Below are 15978 nucleotides of genomic sequence, written 5' to 3'. Positions count from 1 at the left end.
GGTGTCCATCACCCACATGTGTTCTAATTCAGTTAAGGTGGTCCTAATCTGTGAGTTTCTGTGGCACTTGGCTATGAAAGTCAGATGATGGTGCCTCCAGAAGCCACGTACCGCTCCCTAAGGGTGGCAAGTGGAATCAGCGAGCAACCTTCTACAAATCGTGTCAGGCTAACAACCCCCGTCACTTGCCCATGTTCCGAGGAGGGATACCCACCTACAGGTGCCAGCAGGGATGTCCATGGTGCCAATGCCAAATGGTAATTCGCTCTATCCCATATCCTCAGGGAATGTACGGTTAGTGGGGACACCCAATCAGAGAACCCTCTATGTCCTGTGGGGACCCAGGATCGCTTGGTAGTATTGGTATACATTGGGTATGCCCAGACCCCCTTTTAGCTTGGATCTTTGTAGCAACACCATGGCAAGGCATGGTCTCTTGCCACCCCACACAAACTTAATGAAGAGACTGCGGAGCTCCATGGAGAAGCACTTGGGTAGATGCACAGGTACCATCTGCAGGAAAAAGAGTATGCGGGGCAGTATCGTCATTTTAAGGATATTTGTCCGGCCAACCCACGTGAATGATGCTCTCTCCCAGGACTGCAGATCTTTGAAGATCTTCCTGAGCAAAGGGGCGTAATTATGTGTGTATAGGGAGTCGAGTCGGTCTGTAATAATGTGTTAGGGGTGCAACAGATCAAAAAACTCACAGTTTGGATCGTTCCTCGGATCAGAGTCATGGATTGTATGTAAAAATCAAATAAATGGTGTTGCGCTACCTTCAGAAATTAAACTAAACTAAAGTGCCTGGTGCATGGGTGTATATTATAAATAGGGCTAAATAGCAGACTAGCAGAGATAGCACCTCCTACTATTATATAAATATAACAAATTCGCCCTAGACCAGGCAATTGCATAATAGTACAAAAAAATGGTTAAAAAAATGTAAAGTACCTCAAACAAATTAAATCGTTAACAAGCCAATAAGTGAATAAAGTGTCCAGTGCTTGAGCATAACAGCTAAAACAAACAGATAATAAAGTGTCTCGTGCTTAAATATTCATAGATCAATTAGTCCATGATCACATGTATATAAAAACCACAATCTCCAATAGTGCAATAGTGGAGTGTAACCAGATATCTCATAAATAATTAAAAACGTAAAGCAATTTTTTGATTCAAACGTGAAACACACAGTGCAAATAAATAGTAAGCAAAGAACGGGAGAATTGAGTCTTTATGTGGACATAGATGAATAAAGTGACCAGTGACTTATTCAGTGCTTCTTCAAATAAGGGTGCCAAAACCAGTGTATTTGACTCTTGTATCTCTCCAGTGTTCACGGCACACCAGGTGGAGTGGCCCCTTACCTTACTGCTGTAAGGTAAACAGCAGAACAGCAAAATGGTGAGAGATGCAGGAATTGTATCCCTACTCCTGGCAGGTAGGTGCTGTCCCCCACGGCTGGTGTTTATACCTCAGTAGTTTCCACAAGGATCTTACTGCTCTGTAATTTCCACAAGGATCTCATGGAAAAAAGAGAGGTAGGCTCCGATGGTGAAGTACGTATGTAAATGTATTTAAAAAGTATATTGGAAAGGTACTCACAAGACAGGTAACAGAAACAGCTTTGTGAAACAAACAAACGAGCGTTCCGCTCGTGGTGTGGACGTCACTTCCGGTATCCTAGTTCCTCCTATTCCGATACGTATCGTCACCTATCACGTGACTTCATCAGGGAATCATGGATTGGATAATTTTTCGGATCAGCAAAAAAAATAAAAAAATCTCCCCACTGTAATATCCACGTCATCTCCCCCACTCACTGTAATATCCACAATCTCTCCCACTTTAATAGACTTATCCCCCACTCAATGTAATATCCAGACATCTCCTGCACTGTATATCTACAGACATCTTCCCCCACTCTAATATCCACAGACATCTCCCCACTGTATACAGTATAGGAAGACTAGTGTTTAGTCTTACCTTACCAGAATAGAAGCTGGCCAGAGGGGTTATGACGTCGGCACGCAGCTCACCGCCGCCGCCGGGTGTACCAAGATGGCCGCCACTCTGGAACTAGGCCGAAGCCGCAGCCTTTCCTGAGGCCGAGACAGCGGAGCGCTCCGTGGATCGCGTGGTGTGCCAATCCGAACACGTTAAATGTTCCGATCACGGATCTGTGTCATCAAAAGGGGTATTGCACCCGTGGTGCATATGCATCAAAGGACCACTTTTAGGCAGCAGGCAAGTCTAGATGCTGTAGATGGGCTGACGATTAATCAGTATTGGGGTCTGAGAGTGCCTCAATCACATGCAATGGATGCCTATCATGCAGTGGTGGAGGAGGAGCGCTGCAAATTTCCGATTAGGCCAGACTTATTGCCAGGGTAGGAGTGCTGGTGGTGTTTGGACATCCAGAGTGTCGCCAGTCCGGAAAATCCACTGGTTCCAAGTTCAGCTGCAACAGGAAGTGCGAAAAGTCTTCCTTAGAGTGTAGGGTAGCAGATTTTCCATCTCTACCCACATGAAGGCTGAAGGGGAACCCCCACCTATACGTTAGGCCAGCTGTACATAAAGCTTCCAAAAGGGGGTGTAGTGCTCTGCACTGCCTTAGGGTGTGACCGGATAGATCCCGGTAGAAGGATAAGCAGGCACATATGCATTTGCGCATATGCTGCATGATTTTCTCTTTGACAGTATATTTATGCAGCTTGCAGATTATGTTGCAAGGATTGCCTGAATCTTGTGAAGGGGGTCGGAGGGCCCTGTGTGCCTTGTCAATCTCGACTGCTTCTGAAGGGGAGAGGCCCAGGATCTCCCTAAATATGCCTTGCAGAGTGGAAACAATGTCTTTGTCAGCTGTTGCTTCAAGCAACCCCCTTATGCGAATATTGGAGCGGCGACTGCAGTTTTCATAATCATCTAGCTGGGATATAAGAGTCTCAATCTGATGATCCTGGGCAATACACTTGTCCCTGAGCTGGTTAATAGCAGAGAGAGATTCCTCTACTGTCTGCTATCTTGGAAGTCCCACCACGTGGCTGCCGTCCACCACCGAAATACTAGTCGATGGAGCCTGTCCTGTGCTTAGCTGAGCCCCGCTGTCTCAAGGAGGCTCTCAGATGCTGGCAGCCGAAAGCAGTTGAAAGAAAGCTATAAGAAGTCCCGCCCAGAATCAAAGGTCCACAACCCACATTCATGCACGAGGGCCAGTTTTTTAGACAGACGCCAATTAAACTACCAGCATGTCTTTTGGCGTGTGGGAGGAAACCGGAGGAAACCCACGCAGGCACAGGGAGAACATGCAAACTGCAAGCAGTTTGTCATGGTTGGGATTCGACCCTTTTTACTGCTAGGTGAGAGTGCTAACCTCTACACCACTGTGCCACCCTAAAGACTTGCAGCTGTAATTGCAGCGAAGGGTGGTTCTACAAAGTATTGACTCAGGGGGGCTGAATAAAAATGCAGCCCATGTTTTTCACATATTTATTTGTAAAAAATTTGGAAAACCATTTATCATTTTCCTTCCACTTCACAATTATGTGCCACTTTGTGTTCGTCTATCACATAAAATCCCAATACAATACATTTACGTTTGTGGTTATAATATGACAAAATGTGGACAATTTCAAGGGGTGTGAATACTTTTTCAAGGCACTGTAAAGGATTCATGTCCTCTCACCTATAAGATCAATCTTGCGTTTCCTTCAATATAACTTTTCTTCCAAAAGTAAAACAATTTTAGGGTCCTCATGTTGTGATTAAGTGTGTCTGATGGCTTTCTTGTGCAAGTGCACACTCTTCAGGGATTACACAAGGATCCATTTGTTTGATTTATGGGAAGCTAATGTAAGTGTTAGTTGTGGCTGTATAGTTCAAGCTTTATGTAGAGGCAGTTCTCGCTGACTTAACCTAATATCATTGATTTATTTACAATTTTTCTTTTGTAGTATTCATTACCTCCCAAGGCTGGCAAAGCATACCCTGCTAGGTTTGATCTGCCAGTTAATGTTTGCTGATAGATTAGCGATAACTAAAAATAACTTGCACTTCATTACTCCCTTTTTACACAGTGAAGGAGAGACTGATCAACATGTTTTGATTGAATCATGTATGTGACTTCCAGCACAGGGAATAATCATCTCAGGGTCTGATCATTTGTGTTCAAATGACCAGGTGTTTTTTGTATGATCAACTGCTGTTTTAGGCTACAACACTTTACGATAACAGCACATACATTTGCGCAGAAAACATTTGCTTTACTAATTTGTAAAGTGTAAAGGCTAAACTACTGAATCCAACACACAGTTAAGTCCCTGCCCTTAGGTAAAGGTTCTGGACCTGACAAATATTCAAGAGCTTTTAGCAAACCATTTGAAGGCATTCTAGTTCCCATACTGAATACTACTCCTAATGCTTCTATCAGAATATGGTCTGTTCCCTATAAACCTGGATAATGTGTGCCTGAAGATATGCGCAAGATACTCAAACCTTGGTTTCATTACCGTTGCAAAGCTCGTGACAATACTATCAAAACACTTTCCCTTTTAAATCACTTTTGTAGACAGAAAATTCCCCTATGCCAACTGTCATTGGATACTGAAAAGGCATTTGATCGCCTCAATTGGAAATTCTTAGCCCTTGTACACACGGTCGGACATTCCGACGGAAAATGTCCAATCGGACTGTGTTGTCGGAATATCCGACCGACAAAGTTTTAGAGCTGGGCTATAAAATTTTTCCACAACATGATCCGATCGTTTGTAGAGAATTCCGATCGGACAAAGTGCCACGCATGCTCAGATCAAATTCCTAGACCAAAGCTATTGGCTACTAGCCTCAACGTAGTTCCGTCGTAACTAAATAACGTCATCACGTTACGAACGATCGGATTTTCCGACAACTTTGTCCGACCATGTGTATGCAACACCAGTTTCGGACAAAATTTGACGAAAAAAATCTTTGTTTTCTGAATGCCCGACCGTGTGTACAAGGGCTAAGAGTCCACAAATCGCTTTATCCCCTCCCTTTATACAGTATGGCTTTATATTCTGTACCTACCACTAAGGTCAGGGTTAAAGGGGTAGTAAAGTCATCCTAACAAAACGATCGCTGAAACCTCTCACAAGTTAATTCTATTTTGCTGATGATCTTATTCTTTATGTACTAAACCACAAGATTGTGTTTCCCCACCATCTTAAAAAAAATTAAAACAGTTTGGACACCTGTGCACCTTCAACAATAATCTCACAAAATCACAATGCCTAAACGTCTTTTTCAAACCTCAGGACTGTGACTCTTTAAAAGCTGCTTTTCCTTTTGGATGGGCACCCCACTCAATTAATACCTAGGCATACACATGGACAAACTATATGAAGTACCTCTACTTGCTTCTACCCATCCCAGGCTGCTCTCCTGGGCCACAAAGACGTATTCTTGATTTGGAAGGATATTCCTCTACAAAATGAACATCCTATCATTCTTCCTATACCTCTTCAGGCCCTAATCATTTAAATCTTTCAGGACAACCCCACCCATCTTTGGCCATGATCTCTGGCCCATTCATGGCATGAGGGTGGATGGGGTCTCCCACATCTTGAAATTTACCATACAGCGGCAGTCCTCAGCCAGAATACTGATTGTTTTATCCACACGCAATTCATAAATACAAAATTTCATCCCAAATAGGTCCTCTAACCCCAATGCTAGGCAATCCAGAATTTCTTCCAGGATTGACGTGCAACAGATTCTTAATCTGGAATACAACTAAATTATCTCCGATTAGACAGGCCATGTGTTTATCAGGCCTCAAAACATTCCTCAATCATATACATTTGTCATTCACATATGACCGTAAACATACATACACATTATATATATATATATATATATATATATATATATATATATATATATATATATATATATATATATATATATATATATATATATATATATATATATATACATATACAGTGGTGTGAAAAAGTGTTTGCCCCCTTCCTCATTTCCTGTTCCTTTGCATGTTTGTCACACTTAAGTTTTTCGGAACATCAAACCAATTTAAACAATAGTCGAGGACAACACAAGTAAACACAAAATGCAATTTGTAAATGAAGGTGTTTATTATTAAAGGTGAAAAAAAATCCAAACCATCATGGCCCTGTGTGAAAGTGATTGCCCCCCTTGTTAAAACATACTATAACTGTGGTTGTCCACACCTCAGTTCAATTTCTCTAGCCACACCCAGGCCTGATTATTGCCACACCTGTTCACAATCAAGGCATCACTTAAATAGGAGCTGCTTGACACAGTAAGGTCCACCAGAAGATCCTTAAAAGCTACACATCATGCCGAGACCCAAAGAAATTCAGGAACAATTGAGAAAGAAAGTAATTGAGATCTATCAGTCTGGAAAGGGTTATAAAGCCATTTCCAAAGCTTTGGGAATCCAGCGAACCACAGTGAGAGCCATTATCCACAAATGGCGAAGACATGGAACAGTGGTGAACCTTCCCAGGAGTGGCCGGCCGCCCAAAATTAGCCCAAGAGCGCAGCGACGACTCATCCAAGAGGTCACAAAAGACCCCACAACAACGTCCAAGGAACTGCAGGCCTCACTTGCCTCAGTTAAGGTCAGCGTTCATGCCTCCACCATCAGGAAAAGACTGGGCAAAAATGGCCTGCATGGCAGAGTTCCAAGGAGAAAACCACTGCTGAGCAAAAAGAACATCAAAGCTCGTCTCAATTTCTCCACAACACATCTTGATGATCCCCAAGACTTTTGGGACAACATTCTGTGGACCGATGAGACAAAAGTGGAACTCTTTGGAAGGTGTGTGTCCAAGTATATCTGGCGTAGAAGGAACACTGCATTTCATAAAAAGAACATTATACCAACAGTAAAATATGGTGGTGGTAGTGTGATGGTCTGGGGCTGTTTTGCTGCTTCAGGACCTGGAAGACTTGCCGTGATAAAAGGAACTATGAATTCTGCTGTCTACCAAGAGATCCTAAAGGAGAATGTCCGACCATCTGTTCGTGTACTCAAGCTGAAACGAACTTGGGTTCTGCAGCAGGACAATGATCCTAAACACACCAGCAAGTCCACCACCGAATGGCTGAAGAAAAACAAAATGAAGACTTTGGAGTGGCCTAGCCAAAGTCCTGACCTGAATCCTATTGAGATGTTGTGGTATGACCTTAAAAAGGCCGTTCATGCTCGAAAACCCTCTAATGTAACTGAATTAGGACAATTCTGCAAAGATGAGTGGGCCAAAATTCCTCCAGGACGCTGTAAAAGCCTCATTGCACGTTATCGCAAATGCTTGGTTGCAGTTGTTGCTGCTAAGGGTGGCCCAACCAGTTATTAGGTTTAGGGGGCAATCACTTTTTCACACAGGGCCATGATGGTTTGGATTTTTTTTCACCTTTAATAATAAACACCTTAATTTACAAATTGCATTTTGTGTTTACTTGTGTTGTCCTTGACTATTGTTTAAATTGGTTTGATGTTCCGAAACACTTAAGTGTGACAAACATGCAAAGGAACAGGAAATGAGGAAGGGGGCAAACACTTTTTCACACCACTGTGTATATATATATGTATATATATATATATATATATATATATATATATATATATATATATATAATGTGTACTCCCCCCCCCCCCCCCCCCCTTTCAATAAATAGTATTCATTAACACTCTTATAACAAATCAATGCTGAAGCTGCATGCTCGGATAAGGGTGTGTTTTTTTTTTTTTTCTGAATTTTCTATTGCCGGCATTCTTTTGTTGATTCTTGATTCTCAGAGTAATATGTTCGGGTGTACTTGAAATGTATGTATAACTATGCCAATTTCCATCTATTCTGTGTTTATTTTTTGTATGTGACAATAAAAAATGTGAAAAAAAGGAGGAGGGGAGCGGGCGCCCCCCTTCTTGAACCATACCAGCCCAGGTGCCCTTAACGTGGGGGGGTTGCATTGGGGGCTCGGCCCTCCCACCCCAAAGCACCTTGTCCCCATGTTGATGGGGACAAGGGCTGCTTCCCTACAACCCTGGGCTGTGGTTGTGGGGGTCTGCGGCTGGGGGCTTATCGGAATCTGGAAGCCCCCTTTACTAAGGGGACCTCTAAATCCTGCCCCCCCATGTAAATGAGTATACCCATTCACCAAAAAAATGTAAAAAGTGAATAAAGGCACAACACAAAAAGATTTCCCCCAGGTGTAGATCCATTGTTAATCACAACGCCTGCCACACTGGCGAACCTGGAGGAAAAAAAAAAAAACCTCTGGCTTCGTCGAACGCTTTCGCCGACTGCCTGCTAAGGTCACAAAGATGACATCAGCTGGTGACTCCGTCCGCTTGTGAAATCATCGGCTAAGCATGCCCCAGTCTGTGACATCACAAGGGGGTGTGGTCACTCGCTGAGGTCATCTGGTCACTCCACCCCTTAGGTGTTTAAGACCTGTCAAACCACGGAGCGGGCAAATGACAGGAGTCTTTAACGAGAACAGAGGGTTTTTTAATACATTTTTTTAGGTCTGGCAGTGTGGTGGACGTTGTGATTGATGTTGGATCTACACCAGGGGAGATTTTTTCTTTTTTAATAAAGGGATTGTTAAAAACTTGTATTGTGTCCAAGTGATCACGACCATTACTATCGTCCCATTGTAGAAGTATATCTCTTGAGGCTGGTAGACTCGCTAGCTCCCACCAAAACCATTCTTTGCTCACTTCATTGTTTTTTTTGCGCCAGTAAACTCATTATTCTTTCTTGGGGAAAAAGGCTTCTGCACCAACGCTGTCTGCATGGAAGGCCTTTATACATAAAAATGTAAATAATAAACTTATGCTATGCGATAACATCTAAATCTCTCCTCTGCAGCTACTGCTCAGAAGGCTACTGCTCAAAATGCCTACACAAACATATTAAATCTTCTATCACAGCGCATGCAGATTATAACCAATATGTGTCAAATAAATGAAAAAATGTGGGTGAAAATCAATCAGTCCCCAAAAGTATATAATATTCCAAAGATAAAATATAAAGACCGTTCATTCCATGTTAAATCTTCTTCATAGTATTATTCTGTGCTCAATAATAAGGTAATAAGTAAAGTGCTGACGTGCTCCAAAAAAATCTCAAACATTGCAAAAATTAAGACCGTTCATTGCATACACCTTTCTTCATAAAAGTGCTCCGTGCTTAATATACCACACATAAAGTGCAAAAGTCCTCCACAAATATCATGCCATGAGAGTGTGGCACACACCCCTCTCGTGCCCCTACTCACCAGAGAGAATGGACCCCCAGCTTTGCGGCATAAGGGTCAAACAAGCTTATATCTGGTGAGGGGTGCTCCAATGATTTCCTCTCCTCCTCTATCTCTCCACCGGTACCAGAAGAAAATATCTGCTCTTGTGGGTATCACTCATATATCACCAGAGTCAATCAAGGGAAATAAACTCTCATAGTCTAGTAATTTGATTTATTCAAAAGAACAGTTAGTTACTTGATGAATAAAGCGCTTCCATTTTACAAGGCCACATATGCCAGCAGAGGTGGGCCCTTTTAAGTTTGATAAGGTGTGCTTTGGATGAGTTAATTCGGTATCTATGGCTTCTGATTAACCGTTGGTATATGTAGTCCTGCATTTGCAGCTTATGTCCCCAAGCTATTTAAAGTTGGACACCATGCTTGAATGCTACATACAGTATATCTGTGTTCTACTGATGTTTTACCAGTCTTGGTATGTAATGCCCCGTGCCATCTATTGGCTAGGAGATCTTTAATCCTTAAATTGTATGTACACAATGTGAATCCATCAGCATCCTGCTTATGGTTAGGACTATGCTGTCATAGCTAATGGTGCTGTTTTCCCAATTGTGGATTGTTTTTTGTCACTCATGTATTGTCTGCTGTTTTGTATGACATGTGCTGTTATTTTTATTGGGGGAAAAAGGGAATTTTTTTTTTTTTTTTTTTAAATGAGGGTTCTTGTGACAGCTAAGTGGTGATTACTTCAATTCAGAAAGCTTTTTTTTTAGTCACTTTCTGTTCTGAAAGTGAGAGGAAGTCTCACTAATGGGGCATAGATAGAATAACAATGATAAAATAACAATGTGACGGGTTTTAACACTTTCCTACTTCATCAGATATGGACAAATGGCTTTAGATATAGTTGACATGCAGGCCGTATTGTCTGATTACATTGATATTGTAGCCTTTTATGCTGCAGAACACCTACCCCCCGTTACAGTTATGCCAAGACTCGAAAATCAAGATGCAACATCTGGCACTCGGAGAAAATGTAATGCATGCATATAGCAGCACGAGAACCCCTCTGAGACTTTGAGGCAGTTAAGAAACAGGTAATGTAGTTAAAAGGCTAATGCCAATTTATTAATATATCATCATAAAACCAGAGCGTAGTAATGAAATTACATAATATAAGGTATAAAAAACACTAATATACACACAAACGATTCATTTGAGAGTACCCACAACTGGGGGATATACCCCAAATAGCAAGCCCAACATGGATCAGCTAAGGGGATCCCATGTTATAACCCGACATGTTTCGGAATGAATCCTTCTTCTAAGGGTTTTTAGGTACTGGAGATTCTATGAAGCAACAATAGAGAATTGGCATATAGAGGAGCAAAGCATCCATAGTAAGTATGATCAATATGTATACAGTACACACACATAAAGTGAAATACAGTACAGTGTTGCAATCAAAAAGACACTTACATGTGTCGCATGGTATACAAAGCAGATATCTTCAGATGGAGCTGGGGTACCACAGGATCTGATTAAGGGAGCTGAATGCATCCACATCCAATGTGCACTACCACAAGGACCCACCAGAGCCAGCCAGGCAGCCAGAGAAGTGGGAGGGAGGTATAATTTATCTACAATTTAGGTATAATTTATTTGTTTATTCTGCAGATAAATTATACCTCCCTCCCACTGCTCTGGATGCCTACCCAGCCTGGCTGGTTTCTCCCCTTTGGTGGGTCCTTGTGGTAGCGCACATTGGATGTGGATGCATTCAGCTCCCTTAATCGGATCTTGTGGTGCCCCAGCTCCATCTGAAGATAACGGCTTTGTATACCATGCAACACATCTAAGTGTCTTTAGCCTCTATCAAATTTTTGATTACAACACTGTGTACTGTATTTCACTTTATATGTGTATGTATGTAGATGGATATATAGAGAAATATAATCTTAATTCTTACTATGGCTCATCTGCTGGCTAATTCTCTATTGTTGCTTCATAGAATCTTGTGTATAGGGCTGCAACTAATGATTATTTTCATAATTGAACCTTAAAAAAAAATGTGGTGTATAATTTAATTAATATATAAAGTTTAAAAAAGCAATTCATTCCTAAATATCTCTATACGCAGTGGTAAATATAAATAACCAACTATATGGTTAGGAAGTAAAATATTTAATCCACTCTAATAATATCAAATAATAATTTGATTTATACAGTATATCTCTTCTGTCTATTATTCTCAGATGTTGAATCTGGTAAATATAATCAGACTCCGATCAAATTTTTTTATTTAAAAAAAAAAGTTAGACTGTTTTGCAGATTTTCAAACAGAACTGTAATATTATATGCTGGCCATACAAAAACAATGTCTCCCTTGAAAGAAAAAGTGATTTTAAGAACTTTTGTTTGATTTTATAATCGTTAGTGTGGTTAAATCAATGTTTATATTCAACCACAGTGGCGGGAAAATTTAGAAATAGAAAACTTCTTGGTCAAAGATTTTCAGACAGTGTATGTGGTTTTTGTTCAGAAATTACATTAATTTTAAAACAGAATGTTAAAAGCAAGTGAAAATTTCTAACTTTCTTTGCTTTTCATTCTTTGATTTTTTTTTGCATGAATATTCTCGCCTGAAAATTGATCCATGTGACCAGCATAAGGCTCGGTACACACCTATGCAGTTTGCTTTTGATCAGTTTATGCAGCGCACGTTGATTTTTGCGCACATGATTTTGCTGTGATTTGCGGTTTTTTTTTGCTTTTTTTTTTTTTTTTTTTTTTTGCCAATTTGTCTTTGGGCAGATTAAAAAAACACAAATTGCGGCAAAAACACACTACATGCTTTTCTGCAGCTTCTCCATTGAAGTATATTTAACCAAAAAAGCACCGTTTTGCATTGAAAAAGGTCCTTAAACCCTTTCCAAATACGCAGCAGCTGAAAAAAAAAACATAGATGTGAACGTTAATTTAACTGTAGTGCGTTTCTGCAAAAGGCACCAAAAACCACATGGGTGGGAACCAGGTCTAAAACATTTAGTATCATAATGGAGTTTAAAAAATAAATAAAAAATTAGCCCTTAGTACAAAAAGAGCACATAATCGCTACTGTAACGGGTTCATTTTTTTACTGTGCAATAATGAAAGTAATATTTACAGTAGCATTTATTTGCTCTTTTTATACTATAAAGGTCTAATTTTAGTTTTATTAATCCCATTATGTTACTGGCCGATCAATTATGAAAATAGTAATCAATTAATTCATAATTGATTAGTTGTTGATTAATCGATTAGTTGTTTCAGCCCTACTTGTGTACCTAAAAACCTTTAGCAGAAGGATTCATTCCAAAGCATGTCGGGTGATATCACGGGATCCCCTTAGGTGATTCATGTTGGGCTTGCTATTTGGGGTATATCACGCAGTTGTGGGTACTCTCAAATGATTTTTTTTTTTTTTGTGTATGAGTGTTTATATACCTTATACAATGTAATTTCTGCATGAAACCAAGATGTAGTCCATAAAACATGAATACAAAATGCAGAAATAACATAGTTGTCATATATATATATATATATATATATATATATATATATATATATATATATAATAAATTGGCATTAACGTTTTAACATCTCAAATGAATCGTTTGTGTGTATATTAGTGTTTTTTATACCTTATACTATGTAATTTCATTACTACGCTCTGGTTTTATGATGATATATTAATAAATTGGCATTAGCCTTTTAACTACATTACCTGTTTCTTAACTGCCTCAAAGTTCCTGAGGGGTTCTCGTGCTGCTATATGCATGCATTACATTTTCTCTGTTTCCTAATTAGGATGGTGGCAGTTATTTTTCATTTCACTCAGCTCTGCTTCTCTATAACCTCTGGCACTCATGCACCATAGAGCTTTGGGTTTACTGGTCCTTGATAAGGATGTATGTAATAAATGAAATGTCCAACAGAGCATATAGAGTTTGATATTGGGCTTATCAACACAGAAAACAAATACAATCTATTATACTGTGATGTTTCACACGACCCATAGCACTGACACTGTTAACCTGTACTAACTATTGTGCCTTGTGTGTATTTGCAGGAGATAAATGTGTTACGGTGGGAAATGGAGTTTGACCAGGTGAGGCTGAAAAACCTGGAGGAGTCCTGGAAAGAGAAATATGAACGGTAGGTCCATTTAAAGGGCTCAGCGATTTTGCAAGACAAAAATAAAACTTTACCAGAAGTCCATCTTCTACTTGGATCCACTTAAAAATTATAACTAAAGGCAAACCTTCTTTTTTATTTATTTAGTTTTGAATATCATAGAGAGGGATTAGAGCACTTGTCAGGTTTTTATTGCTGTCTGTAATAAAGGGTTACACTTTTATTACTTATTTGTTTGCTAGGTTTCTATGCTTAACTTTTCAGATAAGTGGATTGGTACAATAATTCAAAGAAATCAAAAGTAGTACAGGCGTCCCCGGGTTACAAACAAGATAGGGTCTGTAAGTTTGTTTTTAAAGCGGGGTTCCACCCTAAAGTGGAACTTCTGCTCATCGGAACCCTCCCCCCCCCTCCGGTGTCACAGTTGGCACTTTTCAGGGGGGTGCAGATACCTGTCTAAGACACAAATAGAGCTTTCTTTTGGTGGTATTTGATCACCTCTGCTTTTTTGTTTTTTTTTTTTCTTTGCGCCATAAACAAAAAAATGAACAACAATTGTGGGGAAAAAATTTTTTTTTACTTTTACTTACCTTACTCTGCTATTAAACATATCCAATAAATAAAAATTAAAAAAAAATCTAATTTCTTCATAAATTTAGGCCCATATGTATTCTGATACATGTTTTTGGTAAAAAAAAATCCCAGTAAGCGTATATTTATTGGTTTGCGCAAGATTTATAGCATCTACAAAATAGGGGATATGTTTATGGCATTTTTATTTATTTGTTTTACTTGTAATGGCGGTGATCAATAATTTTTAGGACCGCGACATTGCAGCGGACAGATTGGACACCTAGCTGTCACTTGACACTTTTTTAGGGAACCAGTAACATTATTACAGTCATTAATGCTAAAAATATGGACTGATCAGTATATAAATGACACTGGCAGGGAAGGGGTTAACGCATGGATGTATCATAAGGGGTTGCAGAGGTCACAATCACAACCCCGCCCCTAGCTCCAGGGGGCCCCTGCATCCTCCCTGCCATATTATCATATCCTCCACAAAGTCCAGCTTCGATCTGCCCTAGGGCCCCACAGCCACGCTCCAATACTTGGGGCTTCCACAGTCTACACTCCTCTGTTCCCATTCACTGGGGAAAAGCTGTGAGCCTTTTCTTGAATGGAGAGGAGCACGAGGTGAGAACAGCCCAGGGAGTTGAAGTGTCTGTGCTGTGTGCTGGCAACGTGAAATGGTAACCGAGCTCAGCGAGTTAAGAGGAGAAGAGTGCCATCCTGTAGCCACAATGGGACGGTTGTTACTGGAGAGGTAGGACACTGTGTTTAGTATCTCATAGTCACTAGCTGGGATTCTTTGTACCCCCCCACCCGGAGATGTCTGCTTACTACACTTCACTGACAACTGGGGGAAAGACACACACCTCTGGGAGGTGACCTTCCCCCAACACTGACAAGGAAACCATCAGAAAAACAAAAACAAATCCCTTAACACCTCCTAAGGGGGCCCTGAGGGGCTGCAGGCTCCAGATTTTGTGTCACGTGGCTTTGTCCCCCCCCAGATCTAAGTTGCCCCCCCCCCCCCTAAAGCCCACTGACCAGCCCCTCCACCCTGGATGCTATGCCTGGCTGCTGAGCTCCTTTCCCATTATGGCACTCTCTACTGCTCCACCTCTGCAGGGCTGAAATCACATTCCTTTACAACACAGCCAGTCAGCCAGGATCTTCACAGGGTGTATCTGCCTACTGCAACTACACTGCCGTTCCGACCAGAGAATTTCACAGGTCAGGAGGGCAACATAAAAGCCAAATGCACCCTGTGAAGGCTGACAGACTGTGTGTAAAGAAATGTGATTCCAGCCCTGTGTAGTGTGGGGGGAGGAGCTATATACAGTGCTGGGATGGGAAAGGAGCTCTGCTAAGTGACCTGGTAGGGGTCCCTGTCCTCTGATTCTTCAGCTGTAATCCCTGTTCTCTGATGTAAGGAGTAACTCTGGGAACTCAACTCTTAAGCCACTTTGAGTATCTTGGCATGTGGTAGGTGTATCTGCACGCACGGTGGAAGTGGTGGGTGGTAGTGGGGGAGGGCGCCCATGCCAACTTTTGCATCGGGGCCCACAAGCTTCAAGCTATGCCTCTGGGTTAACATCAGGGGTGATCAGAGGGTTAAACGTGCGCCCCCCAGTGGCTGTTGACAAAATCACATACAGGTACGTGGTTTTGTGCAATAGAGCCGCCTTGCCGCAGTATATGTGCAGGCCGTCAGGAAGTGGCTAGGGACATCCTGGAATTCCCTCAATTCCCGTTTTGCTGGTGGCTAGTGACATCCTGGAATTCCCTCAATTCCCGTTTTGCTGGGTTTCTAACCCTCCCTTACTAAACAAAAAATGAAGAAAAAAATAATAATTTTGCCTTTGTTCTTTCTTTTTCATTTTGTGTTGTTTCTGGCTGTAGTATTTTAAAAAGAAAATAGAAGCTACCCAGTTTAAGAGTA

General features: G+C 41.0%; 1 protein-coding gene across 1 annotated transcript in view; it reads left to right on the top strand.

The window, feature by feature from the left end:
* Positions 1–15978, top strand: part of CCDC125 (coiled-coil domain containing 125) — a 70546-nt gene that overhangs the window by 34805 nt on the left and 19763 nt on the right. The window contains exon 6 of the mRNA XM_077462471.1: positions 13402–13487. Coding sequence (XP_077318597.1) covers positions 13402–13487 — 86 coding nt within the window. The remainder of the gene's footprint in view (positions 1–13401; positions 13488–15978) is intronic.

This window comes from Lithobates pipiens, unplaced genomic scaffold (assembly GCF_037356315.1).
Source record: "Lithobates pipiens isolate NorthernLeopardFrog02 unplaced genomic scaffold, aLitPip1_a1.2 Scaffold_3, whole genome shotgun sequence".
Lineage (NCBI taxonomy): Eukaryota > Metazoa > Chordata > Amphibia > Anura > Ranidae > Lithobates > Lithobates pipiens.
This window is presented reverse-complemented; position numbering and strand designations above follow the sequence as displayed.